The 22,523-nt window shown below is 43.9% G+C and overlaps 1 protein-coding gene across 1 annotated transcript in view; it reads left to right on the forward strand.

Annotated features, from left to right (window-relative positions):
* LOC311112348 (CLIP-associating protein 1-B-like) overlaps nt 1–22,523 on the forward strand; it is a 44,850-nt gene that overhangs the window by 15,044 nt on the left and 7,283 nt on the right. The window contains exons 9-29 of the mRNA XM_084155427.1: nt 6,297–6,431; nt 7,202–7,290; nt 7,433–7,525; nt 7,773–7,918; nt 8,173–8,308; nt 8,624–8,694; nt 8,792–8,851; nt 9,491–9,568; nt 9,751–9,918; nt 12,197–12,243; nt 12,850–13,029; nt 14,543–14,650; nt 14,996–15,151; nt 15,452–15,556; nt 16,810–16,940; nt 17,124–17,368; nt 17,520–17,583; nt 17,899–18,062; nt 18,312–18,534; nt 19,990–20,133; nt 20,650–20,762. Of these exons, the coding sequence (XP_084011553.1) occupies nt 6,297–6,431; nt 7,202–7,290; nt 7,433–7,525; nt 7,773–7,918; nt 8,173–8,308; nt 8,624–8,694; nt 8,792–8,851; nt 9,491–9,568; nt 9,751–9,918; nt 12,197–12,243; nt 12,850–13,029; nt 14,543–14,650; nt 14,996–15,151; nt 15,452–15,556; nt 16,810–16,940; nt 17,124–17,368; nt 17,520–17,583; nt 17,899–18,062; nt 18,312–18,534; nt 19,990–20,133; nt 20,650–20,762 (2,656 nt within the window). The remainder of the gene's footprint in view (nt 1–6,296; nt 6,432–7,201; nt 7,291–7,432; nt 7,526–7,772; nt 7,919–8,172; nt 8,309–8,623; nt 8,695–8,791; nt 8,852–9,490; nt 9,569–9,750; nt 9,919–12,196; nt 12,244–12,849; nt 13,030–14,542; nt 14,651–14,995; nt 15,152–15,451; nt 15,557–16,809; nt 16,941–17,123; nt 17,369–17,519; nt 17,584–17,898; nt 18,063–18,311; nt 18,535–19,989; nt 20,134–20,649; nt 20,763–22,523) is intronic.

A 22,523-nucleotide genomic window follows, 5' to 3' on the forward strand; every position in this document is an offset into this window, starting at 1 on the left:
ATCACTCCGTGTGTAGCCAGTTGATGTGATGACCATTTTGTGGGTTGACAGAAATACTTTCCCCAAAACCATCTCAATTAAATGTTAACTGCAAAGTAGGCTTACCTGGCAGAAGTATATCATGAGGAAGTATATCATTTGTATCTATTATTTGTTATTTTCAAACGTTTCCATGAAATGAGAAGCAGCAGTGCAGAACCATAACTAGACTGGCATATTCCTCACTCACTAGATATGCAATTAAAGGGAATTACTCAAAAATATATTTGTTTGTTTTCTTCCAGACCTAAAAACAATTGTCTTCTGATGTGATGTAACCAGTGGTGTAAAGTACTTAAGTAAAAATACTTTAAAGTACTACTTAAGTAGTTTTGGGGGGTATATTTACTATTTATATTTTTTCAACTTTTGCTTTTACTTCACTACATTCCTTAAGAAAATATTGTACTTTTTACTCCATACATTTTCCCTGACACCCAAAAGTACTCGTTACATTTTGAATGCTTAGCAGCACAGGAAAATGGTCAAAAAAACGCACTTATCAACAGAACACTTACCCTGGTCATCCCTACTGCCTCTGATCTGGTGGACTCATTAAATACACATGCTTTGTTTGTAAATTATGTCTAAATGTTGGAGTCTGCCCCTGGCTATCCATCAATTAAAAAAATAAATAATAAATGGTACCGTCTGCTTAAAATATAAGGATTTTGAAATGATTTATACTTGTGCTATTGATACTTAAGTACATTTTAGCGATTACATTTACTTTTGATACTTAAGTATATTGAAAACCAAATACTTTTAGACTTTTACTCAAGTAGTATTTTACTGGGTGACTTTCACTTTTACTAGAGTCATTTTCTATTAAGGTATCTTTTACTTTTATGCAAGTATGACAATTGGGTACCTTTTCCACCACTGGATCTAACTATTGACATTGACTCAGAACATCCAATTCCATTGTTTCTCTATGAACTATTTTCTTTTGAGAGTGAAAAACTAAAAGAAATCTAAAACCAGGAAAAATAAAATCACATATTTTATAGAGCCCCCCTTAAGAGTGGCTTATTAACCATTATTTTACATTTACATTTTACATTTTAGTTATTTAGCAGACGCTCTTATCCAGAGCGACTTACAGTTAGTGAGTGCATACATTATTATTATTTTTCTTTTTTTTCATACTGGCCCCCCGTGGGAATTGAACCCACAACCCTGGCATTGCAAACGCCATGCTCTACCAACTGAGCTACATCCCTGCCGGCCATTCCCTCCCCTACCCTGGACGACGCTGGGCCAATTGTGCGCTGCCCCATGGGCATATTGACAGAAAACAGTGCGCTACTTTCTCTTGTACAGTAAGGAACAGGGAAGAGTTGCAGGGGAGTGGAAAAGAAAAGAATGTTCCTATTTGAAAGCAAGAAAAGAATGTGTAGCTCGTGACGTTTCATTTTTTAAAAGTAGCTCTCATGTTAGAAAAGGTTGGAGACCCCTGATCTAGAGCTTAAGGAATGATTTGTTCTGAAATACTTTTGCTCTTAGTCTTCAATATATTCAGGACTAGTTTATTGCTGGCCAACCATTCTGAATCTAACTTCAACTCTTTGTTTAGAGTTGCAGTGATTTCACTAGCTTGTTTAAGGCTAGTGGTAAATCATTAGTAAAAATAGAAAACAGTAACAGGCCAAGACAGCTCCCTTGCGGAATTCCACAGTTTACATGTATTAGATTAGAGAGGCTCCCATTGAAGAAAACCCTCTGTGTTCTATTAGATAGATTGCCATATCATTGATCAAAAGCTGTAAAGCCATAACACATACGGTGTAAAGCCATAACACATACGTTTTTCCGCTAACAGATGATGGTCAATAATATCAAAGGCTGCACTGAAATTGGTCTGCTGTTAGAACCAGAAAAGGGTGGTTAACCATTCTTGGGAAGCGGAATGACTTTAGCTTCCCTCCAGGTCTGAGGGAAAAAAAAATTCTCCAAGCTCAGATATGAGAAATAGGAGCTGCAACATATTCCGCTACTATCCTCAGTAGCTTTCCATCTAAATTGTCAATACCAGGTGGTTTCTCATTATTAATGGCCAGCAACAATTTGTTCACCTCTTCCACACTAACTTTATTTTTCTAATGACATTTTAATTTACATTGCTTTTCTTTCATAATAATGAAGATCTAACCAGAGTGAAGAGAGTGCCTGTAGGCATGGGATTGGTTATGTGCAACATTCATTCATTCAGGATTGTTTTGATGCTGGCTTGGCTTTTCACTCCTATTTGTCTAGTTGATTGTGAGAAATTACTGCTGAAATGTATGTTTTTTTCTTGCAGAAATTGCATTAATATTTGAAATGAATAGGGCTGTTGAATTGTGCTGCTCCTATGTTGTCAAGTGCTTGAGTAGCTCGTTTCCCGGTGAGAAAGTTTCTCTGTGAGAGAATGGCTGGTTTGTGCTCAAGGTATCGGATGGTGGAGAGGAAGAGCAAGCTGTGTGTTGATAGTTGGTGTCCTCAGGTACTGTAGAGAATAATGGAGTGTTCTCCTCAGAGGTACTGTAGGTTGAATTCCACAGGATCATTTTCAGGTTGAAGCTGTTGTTGCGCTGTTCTCAGACAACTGGTGCATTTATCAGGGTGCACTGCCATCTAGTGGATTAAATAGTGAACGTCTGGTTTGCATGAGATTATTACTGCATTATAAAGTAGGTCTCATGTGCTTATGATTCATTGCTGATTTTGTTGTTTTCTTTTAGGATGCACTCATGGATCCATAGGTTATGTGTCTAACATTGTCTATGCAAACACTGTTGTCTATGTCCTGAACATGTAATCAAATGGCTACCCAGACTATTTGCATTGCCCCCCCCCCCCTCTTTTATGCTGCTGCTACTCTCTGTTTATTATCTATGCATAGTCACTTTAATAACTCTACCTACATGTACATATTACCTCAATTACCTTGACTAACCAGTGCCCCCGCACATTGACTCGGTACCGGTACCCCCTGTATATAGCCTCGCTATTGTTATTTTTACTGCTGCTCTTTAATTATTTGTTACTTTTATTTCGTATTATTTTATAATGTATTTTTTAGTGTGAATTTTATTTTAGTATTCTTTCTTAAAACTGCATTGTTGGTTAAGGGCTTGTAAGTAAGCATTTCACTGTTTTATTCGGCGCATGGGACGAATAAAATTGGATTTGATTTGATTTTCTTCGTAGCTTTAACCAAACAGGATGTTTTGCATTCAGACCAGTTGTACTGCCCTTGCTCACACAGAGTCCATGGTTTTATCTGCATAGAAAAGGATTGTGCGGGCCGCCTAAGTGTTTCTTTGGCCACCTATGTCCAAACAGTAAAAAAAAAAATGTTTTCAGTGTAAACTTCAACGACTAAAACCAGATATAAAGTACAGTGAGGGAAAAAAGTATTTGATCCCCTGTTGATTTTGTACGTTTGCCCACTGACAAAGAAATGATCAGTCTATAATTTTAATGGTAGGTTTATTTGAACAGTGAGAGACAGAATAACAACAACAAAATCCAGAAAAACGCATGTCAAAAATGTTATAAATTGATTTGCATTTTAATGATCACGACTAAAATTGAGCTTTTTGGCCATCAAGGAAAATGTCTGGCGCAAAGCCAACACCTCTCATCACCCTGAGAACACCATCCCCACAGTGAAGCATGGTGGTGGCAGCATCATGCTGTGGGGATCCCCTGTAGCTCAGTTGGTAAAGCATGGCGCTTGCAACGCCAGGGTTATGGGTTCGTTTCCCACGGGGGGCCAGTATGTAAATATATGCACTCACTAACTGTAAGTCGCTCTGGATAAGAGCGTCTGCTAAATGACTAAAATGTAAATGTAATGTTTTTCATCGGCAGGGACTGGGAAACTGATCAGAATTGAAGGAATGATGGATGGTGCTAAATACAGGGAAATTCTTGAGGGAAACCTGTTTCCAGAGATTTGAGACTGGGATGGAGGTTCACCTTCCAGCAGGACAATGACCCTAAGCATACTGCTAAAGCAACACTTGAGTGGTTTAAGGGGAAACATTTAAATGTCTTGGAATGGCCTAGTCAAAGCCCAGACCTCAATCCAATTGAGAATCTGTGGTATGGCTTAAAGATTGCTGTACACCAGCGGAACCCATCCAACTTGAAGGAGCTGGAGCAGTTTTGCATTGAAGGATGGGCAAAAATCCCAGTGGCTAGATGTGCCAAGCTTATAGAGACATACCCCAAGAGACTTGCAGCTGTAATTGCTGCAAAAGGTGGCTCTACAAAGTATTGACTTTGGGGGGGTGAATAGTTATGCACGCTCAAGTTTTCAGTTTCTTTGTCTTATTTCTTGTTTGTTTCACAAAACAAATATTTTGCATCTTCAAAGTGGTAGGCATGTTGTGTAAACCAAATGATACAAACCCCCCCAAAATCCATTTTAATTCCAGGTTATAAGGCAACAAAATTGGAAAAATGCCAAGGGGGGTGAATACTTTCAATGCAACATTTGTAGAATTGCAGGAAATTAGCTTTAAAACAGCTTCTATATTTTTCAGACTGTGACCACACCCTTGGCCACTCCCATGGCTATGCCCACCGACTAAGGCCCATTTTGATCCAGAAAAAACTCAGTCTTTATTTACAATGCAAACACTGCAATCTGAACCTGAACCCTCTCTGCTTGCTTCGAAGCCAACATTTGCATGCAGCTCATCCTTTAGCTGCGAATTTCCCTCCATTTTGCTGTGCTGTCTGTGCTGACAAATTCCACATCTGTTAAGGAAAATAATCTTGAAGACAGAGAATAACCAACTGCCTGTAGATAGAGTAAATTCCACCTTGTCTCTCTCATCACTCTCCAGTGATGGCGCTAGGCTCACTGACCTGTTAAGATTGAATTCATGGCTCATCAGTTTCTGTCTGGCTCCTCCCACTCCCAGGCTTGGTGGCATATCATGGTGATAGAGAGGGTGTGTCCTTGGCTCCTCTCCCCCCTGTGGGAGGTGGAGCTGTCCATCTGCTCTCTCTGTCATCACTGCTCTACGGGCCGGCTCACTGTGCTCAGTAGGGGGGGCACCTAGCATCACAGCACAGCAAGCGCTTGTGTGTTACTGGGAGAGAGTGTCAACTGTGTAGCAGGAGGGCAGCCATAGCCTGAGCCACGGGTGCTCACGCGTCAGGGAGGAGAGCGTGTAGCCGTTACTGCTAGCTGCCTGCAGCGTGGGAGCTAGCTGGGAGACCTGTGGAGACTGTGAGGAGTGAGGAGGGGGTCTGGACTGGACTGTCTGTCGACATGCTGAGGAAACTGGTCTGCAGGAAGATCTGTGCCTGTAAGCTCTGCTTCTCTTTCTTCTTGACACGTGGGGGGAGAGGAGAGGCCCATTGTATTAATGTTAATGAGCGCCTTGGAGGAATGTGGGTCATGTCAAGAGATGAAGATTGAGAGATTGGGGAGATTTACATTTTCAGCTGAGTAGTGACAGACAGGAGAGGACAGCTGGGTACAGAGTATGCACTATAAAGACTGAAGGCTCAGACAATCTGAAGGCTATCACTAACCATTTCTGGATTTTAATACATTCATTGCTGAATGGTTGTTTCCCCTAAAATGGTCTTTAATCTAGATGAAAACGGGTACAATGAGTTTTGTATCTGTTGTACTTTGTGTTAATGAGCTACCCTTATCACAACTGGTGTTGATGACACAGAAATGCTCAGAGCTGGGTTTTAAATGAGGCTGGTTTATTAGACACCTTGTTGGGATATTGACAGTGTACGTCGTTTTAATATTGCAATGAGGAGAGAAACACTGAGGTAGATGGCACATAACTGATGTGATGTGTTGGTGTGCTGCCCTGCAGTGTGTGGACCTCTGAATAATGCATGGGGTTTTGTTTCATTGATCGCTGGTCTGGCAGATTACTCTGCCCCCTCTGGGCCGACCGACCGGGACTCACATGTTCAGTACACCACAGTTTGTGGGGTAGTCACTTCACTTCCAAAGCATGTGGGCGCAACCACCAGTGACCGGAATCAGACCTAGACAATTACCAACAGAATGAACGCTGATGACCCCCCCCCCCCCCCCCCAATGTGTGTGTGTGAAGGTCATGCCAAAAGGTCATGTAGGCGGCTGCTGAAATGTGTTGTTGTATGAGGGAATGGGATTGAGCACATGGTGCTGATATGAAACGTGCTTTGTTTGTTTTGTACAGTCAGCATTCAAATTGTGTCAGAGTTGAAATAACTTGAGTTCTCTGTTTTGCCTTCCCTCCCAGATAAGAACTTTGATGATGATGATTCGGTGGACGGGGGGCGGTCCTCCTCTTCTAAGGGCCCCTCCTCAGGGAAGAAGACGGTGAGCATGGGGTCGTTCCGTAAGCCTAGCTCTGCTTCCAGCACCAAATCAACAGGTGAGATGCCCCTTCCTGTTCACTCCAGCACCAGCAGAGAGTGTATTAGGGATGGAACGATGAGCCATGACTATTTTAACATTGTCAAATGGGATTAGTTCTTTCTCCTACCACAGTATGCCTTTCATTTGCTTCCTCAAGAATGATTGTGTGTGTGTGTCTGTGTGCGTGCGTCTATCTGTGTGAGTGCATTGTTCATGCTTTTTAGACTTCATGATGTCTGGATTATCTAGAAAAGCCTTTATTTGGCTATGGGTAATAACAGGGCTCTGCAGTGCAACCATTCTACTCACAAATGCACATGGAATTTTTATTTACGAGCACCAGTGCGCCTAGAAAAATGAATGATTCTAATTAATATCTCAAATACTTTTCATTGTGCTCCTAAATTGATTTGTGTTCGCCTACATTTTTCAACTTAGGCGCATACGTGCTCCATGTAAAAAAGTTGAGCGTAGAGCCCTGAATAATGACCTCTGTCCAGGATTTGTATGGGAGATAAGCCACTGTGGAGCTGTCTAGTGTCTATCTGTAACCTTGGAACAGTGCCGATGGTGAGGATTATGTTATGATGTAATGGAACCACAACACAGAGAGAACACAGATTTGATAGAAACATGGGATAATGAGAATTGAGCGTGATATACCCTGCATTAACTCCATAAGTCTGTAGCCAATCCAAGATGAATATTTGTGTGAATAATAGCCTACTAGAATAGCTTCCTGGTAAAGTTAACAATTTTGACCTTGTGGTCTTCTGCTTATATCAGGGAGAGATGGTCCTAGTGCTGCTTCTGCTGCTGGGGCTGTGGATGAGGAGGACTTCATCCGGGCCTTCGAGGAGGTGCCCACTATGCAAGTATGTGTTCACTCTCATAACGATATCAAAATCATTCCACACTATTCTCGCTTGGGCAAACTTGCCCTATGTTACAGGTTGTATATTAAACGCATTTGGAATGTGCTTCCTCTAAGTGATTCCTCCTCTCTCCTCCTCTCAGCTTTTCTCTAACAGGGAGATGGAGGACGCCATGACCAAGATCAGAGAGGTGCTGGCTGACGACAAACGAGACTGGGAGCACAGAGTCACTGCGGTAAGAGACTACCAACCAATCGTCCCCCACCTCCAGATGACTTCATCACACTGGCTACATTCCAGTATCCACACTAGCGTACCACTTAGAATGACGCAATGTATTGGCCATGCTTTCTAAGTGTGGATTTTGGAATGTAGCCACGACTATTAAGTAACTGTTCTGTTAAGCAGCCACTTCTATCATTTGATTGGAAATGTTATTTTGATGAATGGCTTGATGGTTTTGGTTGTCTTCTTCTCTCTAGTTGAAGAAGATGCGTTCTGTGCTCCTGGCAGGAGCGGTGGAGTTTGATGGTTTCTCCCAGCAGCTGCGTCTCATGGAGGCAGCCTTTAAGATGTCCGCTAAAGACCTGCGCTCTCAGGTGGTCAGAGAGGCCTGTATCACTCTGGGGTAAGGAGACCTCTAGTCCTTTTCTCTTACTCACGGTATCAATTCAAATCAAACAAGCTTTCTTTAATGTTACCAAAGCCATACTATTATAACGTTATACAATATCAATGCAATAAAATAACTGAAATTACAAAGAGTGTTAGGAATGTTTTTTCCCCCCACACTTTATTGTACAGCCCCATCAGTACAAAATAAGATACTATTGATATCATAATAACTTGTCTCCATCTCTTTTTCGTACCTCTATCCTGCAGCCACCTGTCCTACATCCTGGGGAACAGGTTTGACCATTGTGCTGAGTCCATCATGCCCACTCTCCTAACCCTGGTCTCTAACTCGGCCAAGGTCATGGCCACATCCGGCATCGCTGTCATACGACTCATCATCAGAGTGAGTGGACAATAAAGTTATTGACATTTGAATTAAGTTGAGGTGAATTTAATTTAGTTCAATTGAGCTGGGTTGTTGAGTGTCAGTCAGACCAAATGGTCGAGTGGCTAGCCTTTCTTTTTAGGAACACAAACACACATATTTTCTTCCCGAGGGCTGCAAATGACATTCCACTGCATTCCGATGTGGGCATTCATTGTTGGTGGTTGCTTGCGATTGTTCTCCAAAGATGCCTTGTGTGTTCCTCACATTTCTATTGAGTTTAGAACAGCTAGTTACTGAATTAGTAAAAACTGGTCTTTCTCTGTCTTCCAGCATACACACTACCCTCGTCTCATTCCTATCGTGACCAGCAGCTGCCAATCTAAATCTGTGGCCGTGAGAAGGTAAACAAACAAACAGCCTCAGAAAGACTTATCCCTATTCGCTCTCTAGCTGAATGTCTGTCTGTTTTCCCTGACTGTCTTATTGTTCTATTTCCAGGCGCTGTTTTGAGTTCTTGGACCTCTTGCTGCAGGAGTGGCAGACCAACTCTCTAGAGAGGTACGCTAAAATGGCTGCTACTAGACAGGCCTATAAACTCATACTTATAATTGTCCCCCCTCTTCAACAACTTAATATTGTATTGCTGTGTTGTAGCTAGCTACTGTACTGTAAACCTTTTTCTAGCTACTGTCAAGTGAATTTTTACAGTAATATGAAACAATGTTGTTGTCAGTGAGTCGCTCCTCATCTCCGCAGTTTCCATGGCAATGCCAGGGAGGGATATCTATCCCATAAAAGCACACTGTGCTTCATCATTGTGGTGAAACCAAATCTCTGACTGGGATGTCAGGGGAGCTCTCAGGTCCCCTTCTCATTGAATTACATTGCGTCCCAAATGGCACCCTATTCCCTGTATAGTGCAGTACTTTTGACCAGAGCCCTATGGGCCCTGGTCAAAAGCAGTGCACTATGTAGGGAATAGGGTGCCGTAGGGCTCTGGTCAAAAGCAGTGCACTATATAGGGAATAGGGTGCCGTAGGGCTCTGGTCAAAAGTAGTGCACTATATAGGGATTAGTGTGGCATTTGGGATGTAACCGTAGCTTTTTATGCTGTGGTGGTTTTGGTGGAGAGGGGGTTAAGGGATGCTTTATGCAGAGAGAATGAAGCTGGTGTTCCTTCTCTGTTTGACCCCTCAGGAATGTAGCTGTTCTGACAGAGACCATCAAGAAAGGAGTCCATGATGCAGACTCCGAGGCCAGATCAGTGGCCAGGAAGTAAGTCACTCTCACACTATGTCGGCCATACATGAACCATATTTTTATTTGAAAATAGGAGTTCACAAACATCACATGTTATCATGGTAACAACTTTTCCTCCACATTTGATATCTGCCAACCTGAAACATTGCTCCATCTCACTCTTTCTGCGCCTTTGTCCTCTCTGTTGTTTTGTGCAGGTGTTACTGGACGTTCCACGGCCACTTCAGCCGGGAGGCGGAGCAGCTGTTCCAGGCTCTAGAGTCGTCCTATCAGAAGGCTCTCCAGTCCCACCTGAAGAGTTCTGACAGCATAATGTCCCTTCCTGCCTCAGACCGCTCCTCCTCCTCCTCACAGGAGAGCCTCAAGTGAGACACTCCACCCTTTCTATCCTTCTCCCCTTCTGTCTCTCTCTCTCTCTCTCTCTCTCTCTCTCTCTCTCTCTCTCTCTCTCTCTCTCACTGTCTCTCTCTCTCTCTCTCTCTCTCTCTCTCTCTCTCTCTGTCTCTCTCTCTCTCTCTCTCTCTCTCAATTCAAGGGGCTTTATTGGCATGGGAAACATATGTTTACATTGCCAAAGTAAATGAAATAGATACTAAACAAAAGTGAAATGAACAAAAAAAAATGAACAGGAAACATTACACAAAAGTTCCAAAAGAATAAAGACATTTCAAATGTCATATTATGTCTATATACAGTGTTGTAACGATGTGCAAATAGTTAAAGTACAAATGGGAAAATAAATATGGTTGTATTTACAATGGTGTTTGTTCTTAACTGGTTGCCCTTTTCTTGTGGCAACAGGTCACAAATCTTGCTGCTGTGATTTCACACTGTGGTATTTCACCCAATAAATATGGGAGTTTATCAAAATTCGATTTGTTTTAGAATTCTTTGTGGGTCTATGTAATCTGAGGGAAATATGTGTCTCTAATATGGTCATACATTTGGCAGGAGGTTAGGAAGTGCAGCTCAGTTTCCACCTCGTTTTGTGGGCAGTGTGCACATAGCCCGTTTTCTCTTGAGAGCGAGGTCTGCCTACGGCGGCCTTTCTCAATAGCAAGGCCATGCTCACTGAGTCTGTACATAGTCAAAGCTTTCATTAATTTGGGTCAGTCACAGTGGTCAGGTATTCTGCCACTGTGTACTCTCTGTTTGGGGCCAAATAGCATTCTAGTTTGCTCTGTTTTTATGTTAATTCTTTCCAATGTGTCAAGTAATTATATTTTTGTTTGCTCATGATTTTGTTGGGTCTAATTGTGTTGCTGTCCTGGGGCTCTGTGGGGTCTGTTTGTGTTTGTGAACAGAGCCCCAGGACCAGCTTGCTTAGGGGACTCTTCTCCAGGTTCATCTCTCTGTAGGTGATGGTTTTGTTATGGAAGGTTTGGGAATCGCTTCCTTTTAGGTGGTTGTAGAACTTAACGGCTCTTTTCTGGATTTTGATCATTAGCGGGTATCGGCCTAATTCTGCTCAGCAATAATTATTTGGTGTTTTACGTTGTACACAGAGGATATTTTTGCAGAATTCTGCATGCAGAGTCTCAATTTGGTGTTTGTCCCATTTTGTGAATTCTTGGTTGGTGAGCGGACCCCAGACCTCACAACCATAAAAGTCAATGGGTTCTATAACTGATTAAAGTATTTTTAGCCAGATCCTAACTGGTATGTCGAATTTGATGTTCCTTTTGATGGCATAGAAGGCCCTTCTTGCCTTGTCTCTCAGATCGTTCACAGCTTTGTGGAAGTTACCTGTGGCGCTGATGTTTAGGCCGAGGTATGTATAGTTTTCTATATGCTCTAGGGCAACGGTGTCTAGATGGAAGTTGTATTTGTGGTCCTGGCAACTGGACCTTTTTTGGAACACCATTATTTTGGTCTTACTGAGATTTACTGTCAGGGCCCAGGTCTGACAGAATCGGTGCAGAAGATCTAGGTGCTGCTGTAGGCCCTCCTTGGTTGGGGACAGAAGCACCAGATCATCAGCAAACAGTAGACATTTGACTTCAGATTCTAGTAGGGTGAGGCCGGGTGCTGCAGACTGTTCTAGTGCCCTCGCCAATTCGTTGATATATATGTTGAAGAGGGTGGGACTTAAGCTGCATCCCTGTCTCACCCCACGGCCCTGTGGAAAGAAATGTGTGGGTTTTTTGCCAATTTTAACTGCACACTTGTTGTTTGTGTACATGGATTTTATAATGTCGTATGTTTTTCCCCCAACACCACTTTCCTTCAATTTGTATAGCAGACCCTCATGCCAAATTGAGTCAAAAGCTTTTTTGAAATCAACAAAGCATGAGAAGACTGCCTTTGTTTTGGTTTGTTTGTTTGTCAATTAGGGTGTGCAGGGTGAGTACGTGGTCTGTCGTACGGTAATTTGGTAAAAATTACAAAGTACATTGTTTTCACTGAGGAAATCTACAAGTCTGCTGTTAATGATAATGCAGAGGATTTTCCCAAGGTTGCTGTTGACGCCCATCCCACTCTCTGTCATTCTCTCTCTCTCTCTCTCTGTCTCTCTGTCTCTCTCTGTCTCCGTTTCTCTCTCCCTCTCTGTCGGTCTGTGATATGAGAAGTAGTCGTAATGAAAGAGTATTGATCTTAGTCAGTCAGGTTAACCACTGTCTATCTCTCTGTCTGTCTCCACAGCCGTCCTCAGTCTGCCAAGAGCTCCATGGGAAACACCCTGACCAGGAGTAAGAACACTGACATTACATCACTGACATTACATGACTGACATTACTACCACAGACATTACTACGTCACACTGGAGAAAATATTTCAGATCTATCGTTTAAATGATCCACAGCTCTGTATATAATCAGACACCAGAAGATATATTTTTCATATTAATGTCGATCATGATTTTTCAAGCACAGCAACAACGTCCATGACATCTACTGTATGAAATCTATACAGTATCTTTGCACATTGTAAATATGGTATTGGAACTGACCCTGGAACTGACCCTGTATATAGCTTCTTACATTCTCGTGTTCTTCTTATTTTTATTTCCTGTGTGTATTTGTTCTAACTTATGTTATTTTTAGTACTACATTGATATTGATCACTGCATTGTTGGGTTTAGAGTTAGCAAGAAAGGCATTTCACTGTACTTGTGCACGTGACATTACGACTTGTTAATCATGTTATTTTCTTTCCCTCTTTTCTCGCCTTCTCTTTCCTCTCTCTTTATGAAATACATTTGGGTAGAGAGCTTGGCTTATAACCATTATTCTTCTCTTCTCCCTCTCCTTTTCCTCTCCTCCCTTCCTCTCTTTCCTTCCCTTCTCTCCCCGAAGCTAAAGCAGCTCCCTCCAGAGCTCCCTCCACCCCAGGCTCTCTCCAGCGTTCCCGTAGCGACGTGGACGTGAACGCTGCCGCCACCGCTAGTGCCAAGACCAGGATGACTCCGGTGCCCGCCTCTCCCGCCCCCTTCAGTGCTGCCTCCGCCCTGCCACCCGGCTCCTACGCCTCTCTAGGTGAGACAAACCATATGTTCTCTGTCTCTGTCTCTCTCTGTCTCTGTGTGTGTTCTAATTAAGCAATAAGGCCCGAGGGGGTGTGATATATATATATATGGCCAATATACCACGGCTAAGGGCTGTACTTAAGCTTGATACAACGCGGAGTGCCTGGATACAGCCGTTAGCCGTGTTATATTGTTCATATACCACAAACCCCCGAGGTGCCTTATTGCTATTATAAACTGGTTACCAACGTAATTAGAACAGTAAAAATAAATGTTTTGTCAAAGCCGTGGTATACGGTCTGATATACCACGGCTGTCAGCCAATCAGCATTCAGGGCTTGAACCACCCAGTTTATAATTCTATTTCTATGAGCCACTTTTGCTGACTATGAGGGATATAGGACCAAAGCATGGATATTTAACCCTAATTTCTTAATTTTTTTCTCTAAATATGATGATTAAAATACATCTTAGGGCCTTTCCGATTTCTTGTAACCCCCCTCAGTCTTCCATATGGGGATTATCCTGCTAACTTCTGCTAACCTCTCTCCTGGACTCTCCTGCTCTTGTTTTTGCTCTTAGACAGCACACCTGGTAACGTTAGACCAGAGGGTAAGATGAGATGGCTAACTGTGTGTTTGTTCTTGATGTGTGGAGCTGGAGGACATCATCCAGATTTCTCTGTCCCCTTGGTCTGTGTAATGTACTGCACCATGTTTACAGTGGTCGTCCTTGGTCTGTGTAGTGTACTACATCATTGAATACGGTGCTCATCTGTGGAACTCTGCATGGACTGTCTGCATGGTAGAACTAGATTGAACTGGGTCATCAGGACTGGGGTTGGTAGCCAGAGAGAGGAGACAGAGACATTGATTGTGTCCACAAATAGATCTGTCCAACTTACATGACTATAAAGGCAGGCAGCCTCCGTGTCTGTCAGGTTATTGACCTTTATCATTGGCTGTTTAACTGTAATTTCATGAACTCATTTTGTGCTGTACTCTCCTTTTCCTATGTAGAACAGAATACAGGGATATGTTTGTTGTGAATCATGTTTCTGTATTTGTGTCTATTGTTGTGAATTAATATGTTGAGATGAAACACTTTTTATAGAGGATGAGCCATTTGGGACTTGAGATGTCTTGCTTGAACCAGCTTAATAGAGATTTGAGTGCATGCGTCTGTTGAAATGGCTGGTAGCAACCTGCAAGTGTAGACTAGCGAGTATGTCTCTGTTTTCTGTGTGGTCTATGTATGAAGTCTTTGACTGTAGGTGATGATGGCTGGTTTCGCCAAGCTGGGTGTGTCTGCGGTTGAATGGATCTGTGTCCACATGAAGTTAACTCTGTTTTCTCTCTCTCTCTCTCTCTCTCTCGCTCTCTCGCTCTCTCGCTCTCTCGCTCTCACTTTCTTAATTTCTTTCTCTTTCTCTTTCTCTTTCTCTCTCGCTCTCTCTCTCTCTCTCTCTCTCTCTCTCTCTCTCTCTCTTTCTCTCTCGCTCTCTCTCTCTCTCTTTATCCCAGGCCGTGTACGTACCAGGAGAACGAGTTCAGGGAGCGGCGTGGGGGCGTGTCCCTCTGTCACAGACAGTAGGGGGAGGAGTCGAGCCAAAATGGTGTCAGTGTCTCAACGTGAGTATCTTCCCCAGAAAAATGAGCATCATGCCGTAATGAAAAAATACACATTGTTTCTAGATCAGTGTTTCTTAATCCTGGTCCTGGGGACCCAAAGAGGTGCACGTATTTGTTTTTGCCCTGCATTACACACCTGATTCCACTAATCAAGTCATCAAACTTTTAATCAGGTGTGTAGTGCCAGGGCAAAAAAATATATGTGCACCTCTTTGGGTCCCCAGGACCAGAATCAAGGAGCACTGATCTAGAGCAGTTGTTTGAAATTCTTCCCACCTTTTCGACATTGTGTGGGAATGTATTCTTCTCCCTTTAAGAAATACACCATACTATGTTGTGTTGCAGCTGGCAGTCGTTCTGGCTCCCCTGGACGTCTCCTGAGCCATACATACGGCAGGATCCCCAGGGCCACTGGAGGGACAACACCAGCAGACAGGAGGTCTAAAGTCCCCCGCAGCCAGGGCTGCAGCCGAGACACCAGTCCAGACAGATCAGGCCTGGGTAAGGACCAGGAAGAGGACCACACACACAGACACACTGAAAACAGAAAACAGCCCTCTACAGCTGTACTCCGAGTCTCCAACCTCTCTGCTCTCTGAACCACCTAACCTCCTGTCTGTCACTGAATGCAACCACGTCTCTTCCTCTCCTCTGTCCCGACGAACTCAACTCCTCCTCTACTCCGCCTCTCTCTCTCTCTTTGAGTGTGTTGGGCTGCCTGGCTGTGTGTTATAAAGCTATTTCATCTTCCTGCTGCTCTCTCTCTCTGTGTGTGTCCCACCCCCCCAACCACTATGCTAGCGAGGAGCCGTATCCCCCGGCCCAGCATGAGTCAGGGCTGCAGCAGGGACACCTCTAGGGAGAGCAGCCGAGACACCAGCCCAGCTCGGGGCTTCTCTCCTCTGGGTGAGTACAGTATAGTAACATGCCCACCCCAGAGACCATAGCCACCATGCCCCTCAGTGCCTGAACCCAGACTAGCCCGATGTAGAGTAGATCACAAGAAAACCAACCGAAACAAACCTCTTCTGCTTCCATCTTCTGCATGCGTTAACTTGTGTCTTTTCACATTTTCCCCTTTCACTCCTAAGTGAGTGACAACAACATTTTCATCAACAACCATTTTTTACTAATCATGCTAGAGTCATTGACGACATGGATGTGACATAATACAGGGATGAGTTGACGCTGAACTTGTGTCCGCTGTAAGCTTATTGACTTGTGGTCAAAGCCTTTGTGTCCAATCCCGGGATGCCGCTCAACATTCTTGGTGCTAATGTTGGCATGAAGCCAGTTAGCGTTATCACATGGTAGAATGCCTCCTCCTCAAGTTGACAGTCATGTACTGTATGAGTTGAAGAAGATACTATTTTTAAAGGTATGTCAAACTTTACGTGTGGGGATATCCACTCCCGGTCACACTTTATTGGGATAGTCCAGATTGGTCATACTACCTGTTGATAAGCAACTGGTTGCTAAGGTTACGGTTAAGTTTAGAATAAGCGTTAGGGTAAGGGTTAAGTTTAGGGTTAGGATAAGTGTTAAGTGTAAGGTTAGGATAAGGGTTAGTGTTAGAGGGGTTAGGGTTAGTAGATGGACTATCCAAATAAAGTATCACCCCACTCCCTCCCGTGTTCCTCCTCTAGCGTCCAGACGTGTCTCCCGCTCCACCAGTGCTCTCCACTCGGCTGAGTCCGTGGGCCACTCAGGTGACCTGTCCTGCATGTTTCTATTAAACAGACAATAGCATGTCAGTGTTCCATAGTGCAGTTCACCTCAGAATCCCACAGAGGGCGACATAGAGCTGAGCATCCTCCTTATTTCAGTTTGGATGCGTCTTACTTTTCAAGTCAATCTGTGTTATTTTGCGTCCTTCTGTTTTGTTAGTACACTTTTGTTTTTATTGGCCCATTGTTATACTGTGCTGTAAAAATAAAAACTTAAATTAATCATATTATTATTTTTAATTTTTTATTATTTCTTGAGTTTCTCATGGCGTGCTGATGAAATATGCTTCATTTGTTTTTCCACCATGACTTCTACTCCCCATTTTGTTAATAGGTTGACAGTTTTTCCTTTGTAAAACTCTATTACTGTGCTCCTATAATACTACAATACTATTATAAAAGTATTATTCAACCTCTCTGTTTCTCCTCCAGAGCGTCTAGGTCTGGCTCACCAGGCCCGTATCTCAGCCTCTGTCAACGCCATGAGGATCCTCAACACTGGAACTGAGGTGGAGGCAGCTGTAGCCGACGCCCTGTTACTAGGAGACGCCAGGAACAACAAGGTAGAAGTTAACCTCATCATTAACATCTATTTTGACTCTTATTAGCCTCTCGAATGTAGTCACATGGTAGTTTGTTTAACAGTAACAGTGTCATTGATTTGTCTTCACTCTGTGGCATGACTTAGTGAGTATACTGTATATGTACCTGTACGACCATCTGACCTCTGATCCTTGACCCCTCAGCGGCGGCCAGTCAGACGGCGGTACGAGTCCCCAGGGATCTACTCAGACGATGACGCTAACAGCGACGCCAGCAGCGCCTGCTCTGAGCGGTCGTATGGCTCGCGGAACGGCGGGCCGCCCCACTACATGAGACAGACGGAGGACGTGGCCGAGGTGCTGAACCACTGTGCCAGTTCCAACTGGTCAGAGAGGAAGGAGGGTCTGCTGGGACTACAGAACCTGCTCAAGAGCCAGAGAATTCTCAGGTGGGATGGAGACCATCTAATTTTGTTTTGAACTTTTGTAATGTATTTGAGGCCGTCACTGAGACAACTGGGCTCTAGATAGAAATCTTGCTGAAACCAAAAGGCGCTGTGCGATTGATCGCCTTACTTTTTTTCCGATCACGTGTTGCAGTCGTGTGGAGCTGAAGAGATTGTGTGAGATCTTCACAAGGATGTTTGCTGACCCACACAGCAAGGTGAGCTCACAACAGAATCCCCCATGTCTGATATAACCTGTGTTCTGACGGGAAGCTAATGTAGTTACTGTACTAACTGTCTGTTTCTGTGTCGCATGGTGGTCTTTGCGGTGGACTTATAACATCAGCGAGTAAGTGTTTTTGTCCGTCACCTTTTAATAATAATGCAATTGAATCAAACTATTCAGATAGTTGATTGATTAATTATTGATACTGTGTGTTGTACTCTGTAATACTCCTTAACAGTGAAGTAAATATGTACAATATAGCCTATTATTGAGTGACTGACTGTGTGGTCACTGCATCTGGTCTCAGGTGTTCAGTATGTTTCTGGAGACCCTGGTAGACTTCATCACCCTGCACAGAGAGGACCTGCAGGACTGGCTGTTTGTCCTGCTCACCCAGCTGCTGAAGAAGATGGGAGCTGACCTCCTGGGGTCTGTACAGGCCAAGGTCCAGAAGGCTCTTGACGTCACCAGGTCAGAACTAAAGCTCCATCTCTATTACCCTTTTCACACAGGTATTTTTTTCTCCCATTTTGTGCTTTTCAGCACGATTCCACCAACTGTGGTGGATGTGTAACCTGGCCAGCTCAGTACAGCTTGGTTTGGTTCTGCTTGGTAGTGTGAAAAGCCTTTAGATGGTGCTTTTGTCTGTTTGTGGAGTTTCTAGTGGATCAGTCCCTCTCATCTCATGGCTATTTCTCTTGATTTTCCTCTCTTTCCCAGGGACTCGTTCCCGTTCGACCAGCAGTTTAACATCCTGATGCGTTTCATCGTAGACCAGACCCAGACCCCCAACCTGAAGGTCAAGGTGGCCATCCTGAGGTACATTGAGTGCCTGGCCCGTCAAATGGACCCCGCAGACTTTGTCAACTCCAGCGAGACGCGCCTGGCCGTCTCCCGCATCATCACCTGGACCACGGAACCAAAGAGCTCCGACGTCAGGAAGGTGGGTAGAGTTGGGTTTGTTTGTTTCCATAGCAACAACGTCAGACACTTCATTTTAATTGACTTTATATTTCACAGGGACAATGCACATTAATCAGCATTTCTGTAAACGTGCCAGATTTAACCATCTAATTTTCAAATAACTATTGTTTGCCGGCTTCATCCCTTTTTGGTTGATTTTATTTGAGTATTTTAAACTGATTATTTCCCCACCCTACCCGTCGGTCGACCCCCAACCCCAGAGCTTCCTCCATAGCTGGGCGGGTGAGGAGTTGTCAGGCAGGCCCAGCACCACCGTAGCCTCTCTACCTGGAGAGGGGAACGTGGAGGAGAGGTGCAAGCAGGTAGTAGAGTCCCATCAGTCAGCTGCTCGGTCTGCAGTCTGCCTCACATAACCTCCCCAAGCCTGGGCTCTCTGTCTCTAACACAACTTGGCCTTGCTGGCAGACACAGAGTTGTTTCTGCTTTATAACTGTGACAGTGCAGGGTTGGGAATGGGGACTGAAATGGCTCTGAATGAGCCATAACAGTTGTTTCTGCTTCTTTCAAAGGGTTCTTCATAATGAGTGAATGTTAAAGCAGCAATCAGCAGTTGAAATGATAACAAGGTGTCGACCCCACCACTGTTTCGCTAAAAAGCTGAGAGATGGGGCTGGAGAAATGTAACCGCTCTCAAATTCATAGACCGAGCTAGGGATGCAAGGACTTGACCAGCCATGATATCAAAATTATAGTTTTAACCATGTTTTGAGGCTATACCGTGTTTGTTTACATTTACTTTGTTTACAAACAGTGGAGTAAAACAAGCTTTTATTTGGGATTCTGATGGGGGTACAACAGTTGAACTAAGCTCATGAGGCATTTATAAGTTATAATCTTCAACAATCAATGGGTACATATAATTAACTTATAAGTCAAAACATGTATGTAGCAACTGCAGATTGCCCCTTTAAGCATTGGGGTGGGAATGGGCAACAGAATTGCTCTGAATGTGCGGTAGTATTTCATTTTCATAATATCCTACTGCTGCTGCTACTTATTACTCATGGTTCTTGTCTTGTTTATCTGCAGTGACAGGTTTGGTTGACCAACATGCATGGAATTCATACGAGAGCATTGTGATACTGGTTTTTAACTGGTTTACAAGAACTGACAATGTGGTTTTAACTCGCCTGACTAACTGAATGCTATCTGAACCTAAACAAATATGTGCTACTGTATTTCTGTGCAATGTATTTGGATCATGTATTTGTAAATACATTGACCGATGTGACTCATGGTTACGTAAGAGCAGAATGGGCTTGTTGAATGTTCCGTCTCTTCTCTAAGGGCCAAATATTCCCTTGAAATGCACTTCATTATTGCGTGATATCATACATCAATGTTAATGGAAAAAGTGAACGCCCTCTTTGATGACCACTAACAATTGACCTCTCTGTGACCCTTTAAAACCCAGGCAGCCCAGGTGGTTCTGATCGCCTTGTTTGAGCTGAACACCCCAGAGTTCACCATGCTGCTGGGGGCCCTGCCCAAGACCTTCCAGGACGGAGCCACTAAACTGCTGCATAACCATCTCCGGAACTCCAGCAACACCGGAGTGGTAAGACCTGACTATCGCTGTATTCCAAAGATCTACTCATCATGAGAAGATGAGTAGTGAATTTACACAGAACAAGAATATTGAATTTGCTCAGGAAGATCCTCTCGAATGCGCTGAATATCTTCTCACTGGCACCGTTAGCCAACAACCTAAACTTTGTTCGCTGTAACATGGACAATAAAGTTGTATTGTAATCTAAACATACTGGGATTGCATCATATAATTAAGCAATAAGGCCCGAGGAGGTGTGGTATATGGCACGGCTAAGGGCTGTTCTCAGAGTGCCTGAATTCAGCCCTTAGCCGTGCCATATTGGCCATATTATCACAAACCCTGAGGTGCCTTATTGCTATTATAAACTGGTTACCAACTTAATTAGAACAGTAAAAATAAATGTTTTGTCATACCTGTAGTATACGGTCTGATATACCACGGCTGTCAGCCAATCAGCATTCAGGGCTTGAACCACCCAGTTTATAATGTACTGTAACTGCTCCAATTCTGTGTGATCCGCAGGCTTCTCCCAGTAACACCATGGGACGGACTCCTCCCCCAGCTCGCCACCCCAGCAGTCGCAGCAGCCCCCTCACCTCTCCCACCAACTGCTCCCATGGGGGGCTCTCTCCCAAGTAGGTCTAACATAACCTTTAATACCTGGTCCCCAACACACCATAGAAGTTAGTTACATCACTACTAACTTAACTAACAATGACAACAAGTAGTCCCCCGTCCCCGCTCTGCTCCGTTCCCTTCTCACATCTCTCTTTTTCTCCCTCGCGACTCTATTCCCCCTTTTCTTTCCCTCCCTCCCTCCCTCCCTCCCTCCCTCCCTCCTTCCCTCCCGCCCTCCTTCCCTCCCTCCCTCGCCGTGCTCTGGGTACATTACAGTCGGCTATGGGGCTGGAGTGCTGATGGCCTGTCGAAGTACCCCCCTCCCTTCCCTTCTCCTCTCTCCTCCACCCCTGCTGCCCCCTCCCTCAAGACCCTACGAAGTGCTTACTCTCCCAGGTACAATGTCACATGGCTGTGTCACCTTTTTGATTTGTCCCTACCCACAGTCTCTTTGTTTTTCCTTTTTTTTTTTTCCTTTTTTTTTTTCACCTTTATTTAACCAGGTAAGCCAGTTGAGAACAGGTTCTCATTTACAACTGCGACCTGGCCAAGATAAAGCAAAGTAGTGCAATAAAAACAACACAGAGTTACATATGGGGTAAAAAACATAAAGTCAGAAATAAAACAGAAAATATATATACAGTGTGTGCAAATGTAGCAAGTTATGGAGGTAAGGCAATAAATAGGCTATAGTGCAGAATAATTACAATAGTATTAACACTGGAATGCTAGATGTGCAAGAGATTATGTGCAAATAGAGATACTGGGGTGCAAAAGAGCAAAATAAATAACAATATAGGGATGAGGTAGTTGGGTGGGCTAATTTCAGATGGGCTGTGTACAGGTGCAGTGATCGGTAAGGTGCTCTGACAACTGATGCTTAAAGTTATTGAGGGAGATAAGAGTCTCCAGCTTCAGAGATTTTTGCAATTCGTTCCAGTCATTGGCAGCAGAGAACTGGAAGGAATTGCGGCCAAAGGAGGTGTTGGCTTTGGGAATGACCAGTGAGATATACCTGCTGGAGCGCAGACTACGGGTGGGTGCTGCTATGGTGACCAATGAGCTAAGATAAGGCGGGGATTTGCCTAGTAGTGATTTATAGATGGCCTGGAAACAGTGGGTTTGACGACGAACATGTAGTGAGGACCAGCCAATAAGAGCGTACAGGTCACAGTGGTGGGTAGTGTATGGGGCTTTGGAGACAAAACGGATGGCACTGTGATAGACTACATCCAATTTGCTGAGTAGAGTGTTGGAGGCTATTTTGTAAATGACATCGCCGAAGTCAAGGATCGGTAGGATAGTCAGTTTTACGAGGGCATGTTTGGCAGCATGAGTGAAGGAGGCTTTGTTGCGAAATAGGAAGCCGATTCTAGATTTAACTTTGGATTGGAGATTCTTTATGTGAGTCTGGAAGTTGAGTTTACAGTCTAACCAGACACCTAGGTATTTGTAGTTGTCCACATACTCTAGGTCAGACCCGTCGAGAGTGGTGATTCTAGTCGGGTGGGCGGGTGCCAGCAGCGTTCGATTGAAAAGCATGCATTTAGTTTTACTAGTGTTTAAGAGCAGTTGGAGGCTACTGAAGGATTGTTGTATGGCATTGAAGCTCGTTTGGAGGTTTGTTAACACAGTGTCCAATGAAGGGCCAGATGTATACAAAATGGTGTCGTCTGCGTAGAGGTGGATCTGAGAGTCACCAGCAGCAAGAGCGACATCATTGATATACACGGAGAAAAGTGTCGGCCCAAGAATTGAACCCTGTGGCACCCCCATAG

This window comes from Coregonus lavaretus (genome assembly GCF_964263955.1).
Source record: "Coregonus lavaretus genome assembly, chromosome: 38".
NCBI lineage: Eukaryota > Metazoa > Chordata > Actinopteri > Salmoniformes > Salmonidae > Coregonus > Coregonus lavaretus.